The 16,020-nt window shown below is 42.1% G+C and overlaps 1 protein-coding gene across 2 annotated transcripts in view; it reads right to left on the bottom strand.

The window, feature by feature from the left end:
* Positions 1-3,046: 3,046 nt before the first annotated feature.
* SOAT2 (sterol O-acyltransferase 2) overlaps positions 3,047-16,020 on the bottom strand; it is a 140,457-nt gene continuing 127,483 nt past the window's right edge. For both annotated transcript variants that reach the window (XM_073546172.1, XM_073546171.1), the window contains one exon: positions 3,047-3,482. In XM_073546172.1, coding sequence (XP_073402273.1) covers positions 3,418-3,482 — 65 coding nt within the window. In that variant the 3' untranslated portion in view covers positions 3,047-3,417. The remainder of the gene's footprint in view (positions 3,483-16,020) is intronic.

Raw genomic sequence — 16,020 nt, 5'->3', positions numbered from 1 at the left:
ACATGCAGCCCTGCACTACAGTTATCCACCAACCTGCACTTTCACTGCCCTGGGGTTAAGCTCTGCCTGTGGAGAGCTGAACCAACCCTTCTGCATCACCACCCCAGCGGTCTGTACAAGCAGCGTCGGCTAACACCTTTATTGCCAAGTACCACAGGTGGCGTCACGAATTTATCTAAACATAGACTTTATTCCTCATCAATTCTTATTTTTCATGGACACTCAGGGCCACGGACCGGGTCACTGCGGCCATGACAGATCCCTTTAAGACACTGACCCGGTACCGAGTAACTCACAGCCCTGAGGGGGTGTTCCACACTACATAGTACCACTTTTGTCCTGTCAATATTGGTTTAGTATTTTCAATATTACTTTGGCCAAATAAAAATAAAATATTGGAAAAGCAGTTCAAATGGATTATCCCAAGTAATCAACTCTCCTCTGGATAGGGGATAACGTTCCAATTGCTGGAGATCCGACTTCTGGGACCCCCATGATCCTGAAAATCAGAGCTCTGTAGTGCACCATGTAAATGCAGCTATGGTCGATCATGCGCACTGTGGTGGCATTCACATGTGGCTCTTCAAATATCTCCTTTTAGGAGAGTGAGGGGCACGACAAAGTAAAGCAAGATTCACTGGTCGGGGTGAGGAGTGTTATAGTTTGTTGGCTGGTGGGGTTTGTGTGGAAGGGCTGTTTTTTTGTCCCAGTCCGGCCCTGGGTTAATCTATCTTTTACTATTGGGTGCTGTGTGAATAAGATAAGGTACAGCGAGATGTGGCTGTAGTATAGTATGGCTGTGTGCGTGAACCCTAGCGGGATGTTTTTGGGTGGATTGGGGGTGCGTGCTCTATTCTCCATCTCCCATTTGGCAGCATTGGCTCAAGGGTTGCATCTGAGTATTTGCTGTAGAGATTTGTGATTATTTTATGTTTTTTAAGCATTTATCATCAAGTAAATAACCAGAATTTGATCTTTTTCCCAGAAAGATTATTGCAATAAATCCAAACTCCATTTTTAGGCTTGGGAATGTAGGCCTGCCGTTACAGTACAGAATTCAGAACATGCCATACTCCACAGTGATGTCATCTCTGCCCGATAGAAGATGGCTTCCAATTCTAAGTGTAATGCTCAAAAAATAAAGGGAACACTAAAATATCACATCACAAATATCACTGCATGAAATATCCCAGTTGCTAATCTTTATTCATTACATAGTGGAATGCTTTAAGAACAATAAAACATAAAAATAATCAATGTAAAGCAGAACTAATATCCCATGGAGGTCTGGATTTGGACTGATTCTCAAAGTGGAAATTCAAATTACAGGCTGATCAAACTTCAGTGGAAATATTTCAAGACAAGGAAATGATTGTCAGTAGTGTGTGTGGCCTCCACATGCCTGTATGACCTCCCTACAGTGCTTAGGCATGTTCCTGATGGGGAAGCCGATGTTCTCCTGCTCGGATCTCCTCCCAGGCCTGGACTAAACCATTAGTCAACTCCTGGACAGTCTGTGGTGCAAAGAGGCATTGGTGGATGGAACGAGACATAATGTTCCAGATGAGCTTGATTGGATTTAGGTATGGGGAACGGGCAGGACAGTCCATAGCATCAATGCCTTCATCATGTAGAAACCACTGACACACTTCAGCCACATAGAGCCTAGTAATGTCATGCATCAGAAGGAACCCAGGGACCCAGTGCACCTGCATTTGGTCTCATAATGGATCGGAGAATCTCATCCTGGTACCTAATGGAAGTCAGGGTACTTTTGGCTAGCACATGGAGGGCTGTTTGTCCCTCCAAAGAAATGCCTCCCAATACCATTACTGGCCCAATGCCAAACCAGTCATGCTGTAGGATGTTGCAGGCAGTAGATTGTGCTCCACAGCATCTCCAGACTCTGTCATATGTGCTCAGTGTGATCCTGCTCTCATCTGTGAAGAGCTCAGGGCGCCAATGTCGAATCTGCCAATCTTGGTGTTCCCTGACATATGCCAATCGCCCTGCATGGTGTTAGGCTGTAATTTCAACACCCACTTATGGACGACGGGCCCTCATACTACCCTCATTGGGTCTGTTTCTGACAGTTTGAGCAGACACATGGATGTTAGTGGCCTGCTGGAGATTATTTTGCAGGGCTCTGGCACTGCTCCTCCTGTTCTTCCTAGCACAAAGTAGGAGCGGTCCTGCTGCTGAGTTGTTGCCCTCCTACGGCCCTCTCCTGGTGTACTGGCCTGTCTCCTGGTATCTGCTCCATGCTCTAGACACTGTGCTAACAGACACAGCTACCATTCTTGCCCTAGCTCACATTCATGTGCCATCCTGGATGAGCTGCACTACCTGAGCAACTTTTGTGTGTTGTAGACACTGCCTCATGCTACTGTACAATACCTCTAGAGGAGAGACGCAAGACAAAATGCAAAAGTGACCAAAACAACAGCCAAAAAGGATGAGAACAGAGAAATGGTCTGTGGTCACCTATTCTAGACTGTTACTTCTGTTCGTTCAGGAAATCATTGTGTACATTACTATCAGACTCAGAACTCATTTTTCGTATTGAAGCGTCTAATAATCCAGCCAATGATAACGAGGCTGCTAATAGTCTTCTGTATAAAATAGGAAGTATGGCCCATATCTTTGCGCCGAACTTGATGAGGGGGCAGGGTGGAGTGCAAGGTTCCTGATTCATTAAGAGGTGTATAACTTGTTGTGAATCAGGAGTATGAGACAAGTGACATGATTCTTGTTCTTGCACAAATCTTATTTCCGTCCTCGCTGGAGTAAGATTTGTATCGTAAAGAACGCCACAGTGCATCATTAACTTGACAAGAGTCATCACCACGTCCCCACTCCAGAGATGGGCGAAAATGCCTATTCTAAAAATCGCAAAATTTTAACACAGCCTAGAGTTGAGGCAAAATTTTACTACTTTTCAAAGCCATGTACTAAAGAATTCTTACATAAAAGCAGCTGTGATGCATCGGCCCGAAGAGTCTAAGACAGTCCAGTGACCATAATACTGAAAAAATAAAGACAAAACTTTGTTACAAAATTTATTTAAACCACATAAAAACTGATTTAATCATTGTCATTTTCTGATCATACGTTCCCTGGAATGCATCCATGGAGTACTGTATGTACCACCTATGTCTCAACTACTGAAGTATCCGGAATATTTCTCAGCTTTCAGAACAATTGGTCATCAGAAAGGTTATTTCCATGATGCATTTTCTATGGAGCTGTAAAACAGGAGGAATATCCTGTGTAAAGTCATCAATTCAGGCTTTTAGATCTCAGTTAAATTTGAGTGCACGTTCGTAAATCAGGAAATACAGGCTATTAGAACAGTCTGTCGTCTTCACAATCCAGATGTTTGGAGATAAAGATATTCTGCACATTTCCAGCAACTTCTCAGGTCTCTCCAATTACAAAGAACATGACCATGAGCGCGGGGTGATCAATCCCCAGAATGTTTTCTGCAAAAACATAAAATTGTAGAAATTATTATATAATACCAATAATTATTTATTTTTAAGAAAAGCAGGTTGTAAAATAGAAATATGTAAATTTAATGGGTTATGTAATGAAAGTGACCTCCATCCATATGCTCTATGGAGTGCAAAAACCTTAGTAGAGGGAGGTCCAAAGCAGGAGACATTGTTCCATGAGATATTTAGAAATCTCTGGTAGTCTTGGCCGGTCTATGAATTTGTTTCATGATCTTTCGTCAGGAGTGCATCACTCCTCTGCTCTTCAGCTTCCAGCCTGCCAGGGGCGGTGTGCGCTCCTGATGATTGACAATTTGGACCAGTGGCATGGTTGCGCTGCTTGTATGAACTGTGTGCTCTCAAATGCTACAAAGAGAAATAGCTTTGCTTCTGTAGCTTTGGAGGAACACAGTCACGGAAGCTGACTGGATCAATCAATTTGCTATAGAGCTTGAAAGCGCTGCTCTGATGCTGGCCACAGAACTTGTAAGCACTGCGCTCCCTGCCTAAGAGATATGCCATTGCTGATTGACTGTAGAGGTGGCTGATAACCTAGCAATGTACAGTAAACTATAGAATTAAAATATTCCTGTTATTGAAAACTGAGATTTTTAATAGATTACAAAGATGCTTCTCACTAAATTAGAATATCATCAAAAAGTTCATTTATTTCAGTTCTTCAATACAAAAAGTGAAACTCATATTATATAGAGTCATTACACACAGAGTGATCTATTTCAAGTGTTTATTTCTGTTAATGTTGATGATTATGGCTTACAGCCAATGAAAACCCTAAAGTCATTATCTCAGTAAATTAGAATAATTAACAAAAAACACCTGCAAAGGCTTCCTAAGTGTTTAAAAAGGTCCATTAGTCTGTTTCAGTAGGCTCCACAATCATGGGGAAGACTGCTGACTTGACAGATGTCCAGAAGGCAGTCATTGACACACTCCACAAGGAGGGTAAGCTACCAAAGGTCATTGCTAAAGAAGCTGGCTGACACAGAGTGCTGTATCCAAGCATATTAATGGAAAGTTGAGTGGAAGGAAAAAGTGTGGTGGAAAAAGGTGCACAAGCAACCGGGATAACTGCAGCCTTGAAAGGATTAAGAAAAGGCAATTCAAAAATTTGGGGGAGATTCAGAAGGAATGGACTGCTGCTGGAGTCATTGCTTCAAGAGCCACCACACACAGACGTATCCAGAACATGGGCTACAAGTGTCACATATTCCTTGTGTCAAGCCACTCATGACCAATAGACAATGCCAGAAGTGTCTTACCTGGGCCAAGGAGAAAAAGAACTGGACTGTTGCTCAATGGTCCAAAGGTGTTGTTTTCAGATGAAAGTAAATTTTGCATTTCATTTGGAACTCAATTTCCCAGAGTCTGGAGGAAGAGTGGAGAGGCCACAATCCAAGCTGCTGGAGGTATAGTGTGAAGTTTCCACAATCAGTGATGGTTTGGGGAGCCATGTCATCACCTGGTGTAGGTCCTCTGTGTTTTATCAAGAACAAAGTCAGTGCAGCCGTCTACCAGGAAATTTTAGAGCACTTTATGTTTCTCTCTGCCGACAAGCTTTTTGGAGAAGGAAATTTAATTCTCCAGCAGGACTTGGCACCTGTCCACACTGCCAAAAGTGCCAATAACTAGTTTACAAACAATAGTATCACTGTGCTTGATTGGCCAGCAAACTCGCCTGACCTTAACCCCATAGAGAATCTATGGAGTATTGTCAAGAGGAAGATGACTATTAGAATCACTGCACACATACACTTAAGGAGTATTTGCTTATTAGTGAAATTTATTGAAAACAAGTGCTCTTATAGTGATTGCGACAGAATGACGTTTCGGTCATTCAAGACCTTGATCACATAAGTCGCTGAAAAAAAACGGAGATATATACAATCAGGTGTTGTTGTTACATATATTACATATTTACATTATATTTACAACATAATATATATGTCCAGTATATCCATGTCTGACATCTGGTGATGCTCATAGGAGGAATGCCAAGACTATGGTAAATGTGAAAGTATTAACAGTAGTGTTGAGCATTCCGATACCGCAAGTATCGGGTATCGGCCGATACTTGCTGTATCGGAATTCCGATACCGACTTCCGATATTTTTTCAATATCGGAAGTCGGCATCGGAATCGGAAGTTGAAAGTTGATTGACAGCCGAAATGACGTCATCATGATGCGCCGTCATTTCGGGCCTTCCAGGGGTCTCTGCCGGCCTGCCGGGGGGCTGTGCCGGCCTGCCGGGGGGGCTGTGTGGACTGCCCGGGGTCTGTACCGGCCTGCCGGGGGGCTGTGCCGGCCTGCCGGTGGTCTGTGCACCCTGTGGGGGTCTGTACCGGCCTGCCGGGGGCTGTGCTGATGTCCGGGGGTCTGTGCAAGCATCGTCCGATGGGACTACAAGTCCCATCTGGCGATGCCTGCTACCATGACAGTGATTGACACATTAGCCAATGATGGGACAGTAGTAGTCCCATCATCCGGCTAATGTGTTAAATGTTAAAAAAAATATATATATATATATATACTACATACATACTACATACATACTACATGCATGCTACATACATACTACATGCTACATACATACTACATATATACTACATGCATGCTACATACATACTACATGCTACATACATACCACATATATACTACATACATACTACATGCATGCTACATGCTACATACATACCACATACATACTACATACATACTACATGCATGCTACATACATACTACATGCTACATACATACCACATATATACAACATGCATACTACATGCATACTACATGCTACATACATACCACATATATACTACATACATACTACATGCATGCTACATGCTACATACATACCACATACATACTACATACATACTACATGCATGCTACATACATACTACATGCATGCTACATACATAACACATATATACTACATGCATGCTACATACATACTACATGCTACATACATACCACATACATACTACATACATACTACATGCATGCTACATACATACTACATATATACTACATGCATGCTACATACATACTGCATGCTGCATACATACTACATATATACTACATACTACATGCATGCTACATACATACTACATGCTACATACATACTACATATATACTACATGCATGCTACATACATACTGCATGCTACATACATACTACATACATACTACATACATACTACATGCATGCTACATACATACTACATACATACTACATGCTACATACATACCACATATATACTACATACATACTACATGCATGCTACATACATACTACATGCTACATACATACCACATATATACTACATACATACTACATGCATGCTACATACAATACATACATAGACATACAGTACATATAACATAGAGTAACATACTTACCAATACTTGTCACATTGTTCCCCGAAGCCATTGTCTTTTACGGAATAAATATTAACATAACAAACCACAAAAATACTCACCCATGATCCGAAGCAGTCCACGAGTGTGTCCCACGACGATCTTGGGTAGAGAACTGCAGCATCAGCTGATGCTGCCGTTCTCTACGGGCTGCAGGAATCCTATGACGGAAGGTAGGTATCCTTCCGCACTGTATTCCTCCGCCACTTAAAAAAAAAAGTCCCTAGTCTCACTTTATGCCATTGCTGCGTGGGAAATTCCCACACAGCAATGGCATAAAGTGAGACTAGGGACTTTTTTTTTTAAGTGGCGGAGGAATACAGTGCGGAAGGATACCTACCTTCCGTCATTGGATTCCTGCAGCCCGTAGAGAACGGCAGCATCAGCTGATGCTGCAGTTCTCTACCCAAGATCGTCGTGGGACACACTCGTGGACTGCTTCGGATCATGGGTGAGTATTTTTGTGGTTTGTTATGTTAATATTTATTCCGTAAAAGACAATGGCTTCGGGGAACAATGTGACAAGTATTGGTAAGTATGTTACTCTATGTTATATGTACTGTATGTCTATGTATGTATTGTATGAATGTATTGTATGTAGCATGCATGTAGTATGTATGTAGCATGCATGTAGTATGTAGCATGTATGTAGTATGCATGTAGTATATATGTAGTATGTATGTTACATGTATATATGTAGTATGCATGTTGCATGCATGTAGTATGTAGCATGTATGTAGTATGCATGTAGTATATATGTAGTATGTATGTTACATGTAGTATATATGTAGTATGCATGTTGCATGCATGTAGTATATATGTACAGTGGGGCAAAAAAGTATTTAGTCAGTCAGCAATAGTGCAAGTTCCACCACTTAAAAAGATGAGAGGCGTCTGTAATTTACATCATATGTAGACCTCAACTATGGGAGACAAACTGAGAAAAAAAAATCCAGAACATCACATTGTCTGTTTTTTTTTTTCATTTTATTTGCATATTATGGTGGAAAATAAGTATTTGGTCAGAAACAAAATTTCATCTCAATACTTTGTGATATATCCTTTGTTGGCAATGACAGAGGTCAAACGTCTTCTGTAAGTCTTCACAAGGTTGCCACACACTGTTGCTGGTATGTTGGCCCATTCCTCCATGCAGATCTCCTCTAGAGCAGTGATGTTTTTGGCTTTTCGCTTGGCAACACGGACTTTCAACTCCCTCCAAAGGTTTTCTATAGGGTTGAGATCTGGAGACTGGCTAGGCCACTCCAGGACCTTGAAATGCTTCTTACGAAGCCACTTCTTCGTTGCCCTGGCGGTGTGCTTTGGATCATTGTCATGTTGAAAGACCCAGCCACGTTTCATCTTCAATGCCCTTGCTGATGGAAGGAGGTTTGCACTCAAAATCTCACGATACATGGCCCCATTCATTCTTTCATGTACCCGGATCAGTCGTCCTGGCCCCTTTGCAGAGAAACAGCCCCAAAGCATGATGTTTCCACCACCATGCTTTACAGTAGGTATGGTGTTTGATGGATGCAACTCAGTATTCTTTTTCCTCCAAACACGACAAGTTGTGTTTCTACCAAACAGTTCCAGTTTGGTTTCATCAGACCATAGGACATTCTCCCAAAACTCCTCTGGATCATCCAAATGCTCTCTAGCAAACTTCAGACGGGCCCGGACATGTACAGGCTTAAGCAGTGGGACACGTCTGGCACTGCAGGATCTGAGTCCATGGTGGCGTAGTGTGTTACTTATGGTAGGCCTTGTTACATTGGTCCCAGCTCTCTGCAGTTCATTCACTAGGTCCCCCCGCGTGGTTCTGGGATTTTTGCTCACCGTTCTTGTAATCATTCTGACCCCACGGGGTGGGATTTTGCGTGGAGCACCAGATCGAGGGAGATTATCAGTGGTCTTGTATGTCTTCCATTTTCTAATTATTGCTCCCACAGTTGATTTCTTCACTCCAAGCTGGTTGGCTATTGCAGATTCAGTCTTCCCAGCCTGGTGCAGGGCTACAATTTTGTTTCTGGTGTCCTTTGACAGCTCTTTGGTCTTCACCATAGTGGAGTTTGGAGTCAGACTGTTTGAGGGTGTGCACAGGTGTCTTTTTATACTGATAACAAGTTTAAACAGGTGCCATTACTACAGGTAATGAGTGGAGGAAAGAGGAGACTCTTAAAGAAGAAGTTACAGGTCTGTGAGAGCCAGAAATCTTGATTGCTTGTTTCTGACCAAATACTTATTTTCCACCATAATATGCAAATAAAATGAAAAAAAAACAGACAATGTGATTTTCTGGATTTTTTTTTTTTCAGTTTGTCTCCCATAGTTGAGGTCTACCTATGATGTAAATTACAGACGCCTCTCATCTTTTTAAGTGGTGGAATTTGCACTATTGCTGACTGACTAAATACTTTTTTGCCCCACTGTAGTATGTATGTTGCATGTAGTATATATGTAGTATGAATGTAGCATGTATGTAGTATGAATGTAGCATGTATGTAGTATGCATGTTGCATGTAGTATATATGTAGTATGCATGTTACATGTAGTATGCATGTTGTATGTATGTAGCATGTATGTAGCATGTAATTTTTTATTTTTTTTTTACATTCAACACATTAGCCGGATGATGGGACTACTACAGTCCTATCATTGGCTAATGTGTCAATCACTGTCATGGTAGCAGGCATCGCCCGATGGGACTTGTAGTCCCATCGGACGATGCCTGCACAGCCCCCCGGAGCCTGCACAGCCCCCCGGCAGGCCGGCACAGCCCCCCGGCAGGCCGGCACAGCCCCCCGGAGCCTGCACAGACCACCGGCAGGCCGGCACAGACCACCGGCAGGCCGGCACAGCCCACCGGAGCCTGCACAGACCACCGGCAGGCCGGCACAGCCCCCCGGCAGGCCGGCACAGACCCCCTGGCAGGCCGGCACAGCCCCCCGAAAGGCCCGTACAGACCCCAGAGAGGCTGTACAAGGCAAAAACAGGGTTTTTCTTATTCCGATACCGGAAGTCCCATAGACTTGAATGGGACTTCCGGTATCGGAATCGGCGATACCGATACTTTTTTTTAAGATCGGCCGATCCATTCCGATCCGATACTTTGAAGTATCGGACGGTATCGCTCAACTCTAATTAACATATAAGTACTGAGAGAGAGATCGGAGGGCACAGATAATTGCATCATTATACAAAGTCAATAGACATGTGTGGAAAAAATATTGAAGCATAAAATAAGAGGACATGCATACCCTTGAACAATGTAGTGGTTCATGAAGGATGTGGTCCTTATGATCAAAATAGGGACAGCGAGTAAGCAACTTACCTCCACAGCCACACAGAGCGACCGCTCTGACCCTGGCTAACCTAAAGACATAAGTGACCATTACCTAATTCAGGACAGCCCTTAGTTCAGAACTACTACGGGTAAATATTTATAACCTTATCACTATACCATTTTCACCAATGGGGATGATACTAGATTTCTCTAGACGGTTCTATGACACCACAGGGTTTTAAATACAACCATGCTATTAGTCACTTATATTTAGCAAAAAATTTTTATCACCAGGCATTATAAGTAACCATTCATTCTAATTTAAACATACAAATCCCTCTATCCAGGCATACTCGCTGTCCCTATTTTGATCATAAGGACCACATCCTTCATGAACCACTACATTGTTCAAGGGTATGCATGTCCTCTTATTTTATGCTTCAATATTTTTTCCACACATGTCTATTGACTTTGTATAATGATGCAATTATATCTGTGCCCTCCGATCTCTCTCTCAGTACTTATATGTTAATACTTTCACATTTACCATAGTCTTGGCATTCCTCCTATGAGCATCACCAGATGTCAGATGGATATACTGGACATATATATTATGTTGTAAATATAATGTAAATATGTAATATATGTAACAACAACACCTGATTGTATATATCTCCGTTTTTTTTTTTAGCGACTTATGTGATCGAGGTTTTGAATGACCGAAACGTCATTCTGTCGCAATCACTATAAGAGCACTTGTTTTCAATAAATTTCACTAATAAGCAAATACTCCTTAAGTGTATGTGTGCAGTGATTCTAATAGACATTTATGTGGGACTCATGAGCCTCCTTCACTAGCACCATACCCCCGTACCTATCGTGTGCTAGCCATTGAATCTCATACTACACGGAAGATGAGAGACACCAGACCCAACAATGCAGACGAGCTGAAGGCTGCTATCAAAGCAACCTGGGCTTCCATAACACCTCAGCAGTGACACAGGCTGATCGCCTCCATGCCACGCCGTATTGATTAGAAACCAGAGGAAGCAGAATATACACTGCTACCTAATTGAACCATAAACTCCAAACAAAATAAATGCCTAGGAGACAGCTTCAATTACCAAATCATCAAAAGAAACAAAAAGAAGCTATATCTAAAATTGTCAATTTTTATTAGAATCGTTTTAAAAGATTATTCAAAAGAGAGAATTATACACATTAAAAAGTGTGGACACTATTACAAAAACAAAGTCGTCCCTTAGCGGTAATATGCATAGCTAGACGACAATATGAAGTCGCCTATGTAGCAAGCATCCCATAAAGTGCGTGAATGGATAAATAAATATGAAATATAAGATAGATGAAGGGCTATATATAAAGGGGCTAATAAATACCTCCTATCACATGCCCAGATTACATAGTAACATAGTTATTAAGGTTGAAGGGAGACTTTAAGTCCATCTAGTTCAACCCATATCCTATCCTAACTTGCCCTAACATGTTGATCCAGAGGAAGGCAAAAAAAACCCATGTGGCAAACAGTAAGCTTCACATTGGGGAAAAAAATTCCTTCCCGACTCCACATACGGCAATCAGACTAGCTCCCTGGATCAACGCAATATTAGGGAAACTAGTGTATATACCCTGTAATATTATACTTTTCAAGAAAGGCATCCAGTCCCTTCTTAAATTTTAGTAGGGAATCACTCATTACAACATCATATGGCAGAGAGTTCCATAGTCTCACTGCTCTTACAGTAAAGAATCCGTGTCTGTGAGTATGCTTAAACCTTCTTTCCTCCAGACGTAGAGGATGCCCCCTTGTCCCCTTCACAGGTCTAAGAGTAAAAAGATCATTAGAAAGGTCTTGGTATTGTCCCCGCATATAGTTATACATTGTAATAAGATCACCCCCTAAGCTTTCGATTCTCCAAACTAAATAACCCCAAGTGTAATAACCTGTCTTGGTATTGCAGACCCCCTAGTTCCCTAATAACCTTGGTCGCTCTTCTCTGTACCCGCTCCAGTTCAGCTATGTTTTTCTTATACACCGGAGACCAGAACTGTACACAGTATTATAAGTGTGGTCGCACTAGTGACTTATATAGAGGTAAAATTATGTTCTCCTCATGAGCATCTATGCCTCTTTTAATGCATCCCATTATTTTATTTGCCTTTGCAGCAGCTGCCTGACACTGGCCACTAAATGTGAGTTTGTTGTCCACCCATACACCCAGGTCTTTTTCAGTGACTGTTTTGCCCAGTGTTTTACAATTAAGCACATAATTATACATCTTGTTCGTTCTACCCAAGTGCATGACCTTACATTTATCCCCATTAAAGCTCATTTGCCATTTATCAGCCCAAGCTTCTAGTTTACATAAATCCTCCTGTAATATAAAATTGTCCTCCTCTATATTGATTACCCTACAGAGTTTAGTGTCATCTGCAAATATTGAAATTCTACTCTCTATGCCCCCTACAAGGTCATTAATAAATATGTTAAAAAGAAGCGGGCTCAAAACTGACCCCTGTGGTACCCCACTGCTAACCGTGACCCAGTCCGAGTGTGCTCCATTAATAACCACCCTTTGTTTCCTATCCCTGAGCCAGCTCTTAACCCACCTACACATATTTTCCCCTATCCCCATTGTTCTCATTTTATGTATCAACCTTTTGTGTGGCACCGTATCAAAAGCTTTTGAAAAGTCCATGTACACCACGTCCACTGCATTCCCTTGGTCCAGTCCGGAACTTACCCCTTCATAAAAGCTTATCAGATTAGTCTGACAGGAACGGTCCCTTGTAAACCCATGTTGATATTGGGTCATAAGGTTATTCTTCTCCAGATACTCCAGTATAGTATCTCTTAGAAAACCCTCCAGGATTTTACCCACAGTTGAGGTTAAACTTACTGGCCTATAATTTCCAAGTTCAGTTTTTGTCCCCTTTTTGAATATTGGCACCACATTTGCTATACGCCAGTCCTGTGGTACAGACCCTGTTATTATGGAATCTTTAAAGATTAAAAATAATGGTCTATCTATGACTGTGCTTAATTCCTGCAGTACTCGGGGGTGTATCCCATCCGGGCCCGGGGATTTGTCAATTTTAGTGATTTTTAGACGCCACAGACGTCATAATAGACCACAAAAAGAACCATATTGTAAATATAATGAAGCAAAGTGCCAGTACAAAACCATGTGCAAAAAGAACAATATATAATGCTCAATGTGGGTGTATGTATGTATGTCCGGGATTGGCATCCGCACCGTCGCAGCTACAGCCACAAAATTTGGCACAGTCACACGTCTGGACCCCGAGAGCGTCATAGGCTATGTTGTGAGGCAAAATTTTAACCTCACGTGTTCCAATTCACCAAACAATTTTGCCCCTTTCTACATAATGGGGAAAAAGTGAAAGGAAAAGTGTTGGAGGCAAATTGACAGCTGCCAGATGTGAACAAGGGGGACTTAAAGAATGAGAGCGATGGCGCCAAAGAGTATATACCGTACAGTTGCTAAGGTGGGGCCCTGACATGGGATACTCACCACACACGGGGATATGAACACACACACAAAATGCGCCACATACTACCACGTGCTTCAACACATATACCACCCTCAGCACACATTTCACCACACATACACCAATCTCGCTACATAAAAGTCGAAACACAAATGTCGCCACTCAAAACTCACCACGCTGTCCCAGAGCTGTTTAAAAGATGAAAAATGAGCTGTGATTGGTTGCTATCAGCAACCGTTTTCTTTGTAGACAGTTGTGGTAACTGAGGCCTATTATTCTTATCATTTCTATGGTGTTATCCTTGTGTAAAGCTGGAAATAACACAATTTATTACCGTGCCAACACAGACCACCCTCTGACACAGACTGCAGGGGGAGCCCAGTATCACACAGGATAGGATTAGATACATAGCTCAGCAGGCAGTATCACACAGGATAGGATTAGTTAGATACGCAGCTCAGCAGTCAGTATCACACAGGAGAGGATTGGATACACAGCTCAGCAGACAGTATCACAAAGGATAGGAATAGATACACGGCTCAGCAGTCAGTATCACACAGGATAGGATTAGATACACAGCTCAGCACACAGTGTCACACAGAATAGTATTAGATACACGGCTCAGCAGTCAGTATCACACAGGATAGGATTAGATGCACAGCTCAGCACACAGTATCACACAGAATAGTATTAGATACATGGCTCAGCAGACAGTATCACACAGGATAGGATTAGATGCACAGCTCAGCAGTCAGCATCACACAGGATAGGAATAGATACACGGCTCAGCAGACAGTATCACACAGGATAGGATTAGATACGCAGCTCAGCACACAGTATCACACAGAATAGAATTAGATACACGGCTCAGCAGTCAGTATCACACAGGAAAGGATTAGACATATGGCTCAGCAGGCAGTATCACACAGGATAGGAATAGATACACGGCTCAGCAGACAGTATCACACAGGATAGGATTAGATATGCAGCTCAGCACACAGTATCACACAGAATAGTATTAGATACACGGCTCAGCAGACAGTATCACACAGAATAGTATTAGATACACGGCTCAGCACACAGTATCACACAGAATAGAATTAGATACACGGCTCAGCAGTCAGTATCACACAGGAAAGGATTAGACATATGGCTCAGCAGGCAGTATCACACAGGATAGGAATAGATACACGGCTCAGCAGACAGTATCACACAGGATAGGATTAGATATGCAGCTCAGCACACAGTATCACACAGAATAGTATTAGATACACGGCTCAGCAGACAGTATCACACAGAATAGTATTAGATACACGGCTCAGCACACAGTATCACACAGAATAGAATTAGATACACGGCTCAGCAGTCAGTATCACACAGGAAAGGATTAGACATATGGCTCAGCAGGCAGTATCACACAGGATAGGAATAGATACACGGCTCAGCAGACAGTATCACACAGGATAGGATTAGATATGCAGCTCAGCACACAGTATCACACAGAATAGTATTAGATACACGGCTCAGCAGACAGTATCACACAGAATAGTATTAGATACACGGCTCAGCAGTCAGTATCACACAGGATAGGATTAGATGCATGGTTTTCATGTGCAATATAATCATTATAATTTGTTATAACTAACCACAGTTGGTTACTATGCCCAGGCAACGCCGGGCTCTTCAGCTAGTGAATATATATAAAAAGTGAACCCATTCATGAAATGCTATTCGGTGCAAAGTGCATAAGGATAAATATCCAAGAGATACGAGCATAAATAGATAGATCATAAAATTTATGTGCCCCTCCAAAAAGCCAAACGCGAAACGTGCGTCAGGGTTTTCCGGCCATCTTCCTTGAGGTAATGTGCTGTTACTGATCTACTTAACCTTTACACCAAAGGCTACATGCTTTTCTATGATCTATCTATTTATGCTCACATCTCTTGGAGATTTATCCTTATGCACTTTGCACCAATTAGTTACTGAGTGCTCAAAGCATACTATTACATAATCTTCCCATACAAATAAAAAGCAATGTGCTGAAACCCACACCAATATAATGCCTGTAGCAAAATTAGCCTGATCCTACCCCTCAAATATACAGTATAATCAAAGTGCAAGTGCCATTACCTATTGATGGATAAGTAAAGATAAAGTCTGTGGTGAGATGGAGATCCCCCTGCGAATTGATGCAGTAATTGATGCAAATGGACCCCCGACCAAGTATTGAGTGCATTTACTGAACATACATTTCAGTAGGCCAAC

Source organism: Dendrobates tinctorius, unplaced genomic scaffold (assembly GCF_039654945.1).
Source record: "Dendrobates tinctorius isolate UK_male_01 unplaced genomic scaffold, ASM3965494v1 ptg000145l, whole genome shotgun sequence".
Classification (NCBI taxonomy): Eukaryota; Metazoa; Chordata; class Amphibia; order Anura; family Dendrobatidae; genus Dendrobates; species Dendrobates tinctorius.
Note: the sequence above shows the minus strand (reverse complement) of the source record. Positions and strands in the feature narration are given on the sequence as shown.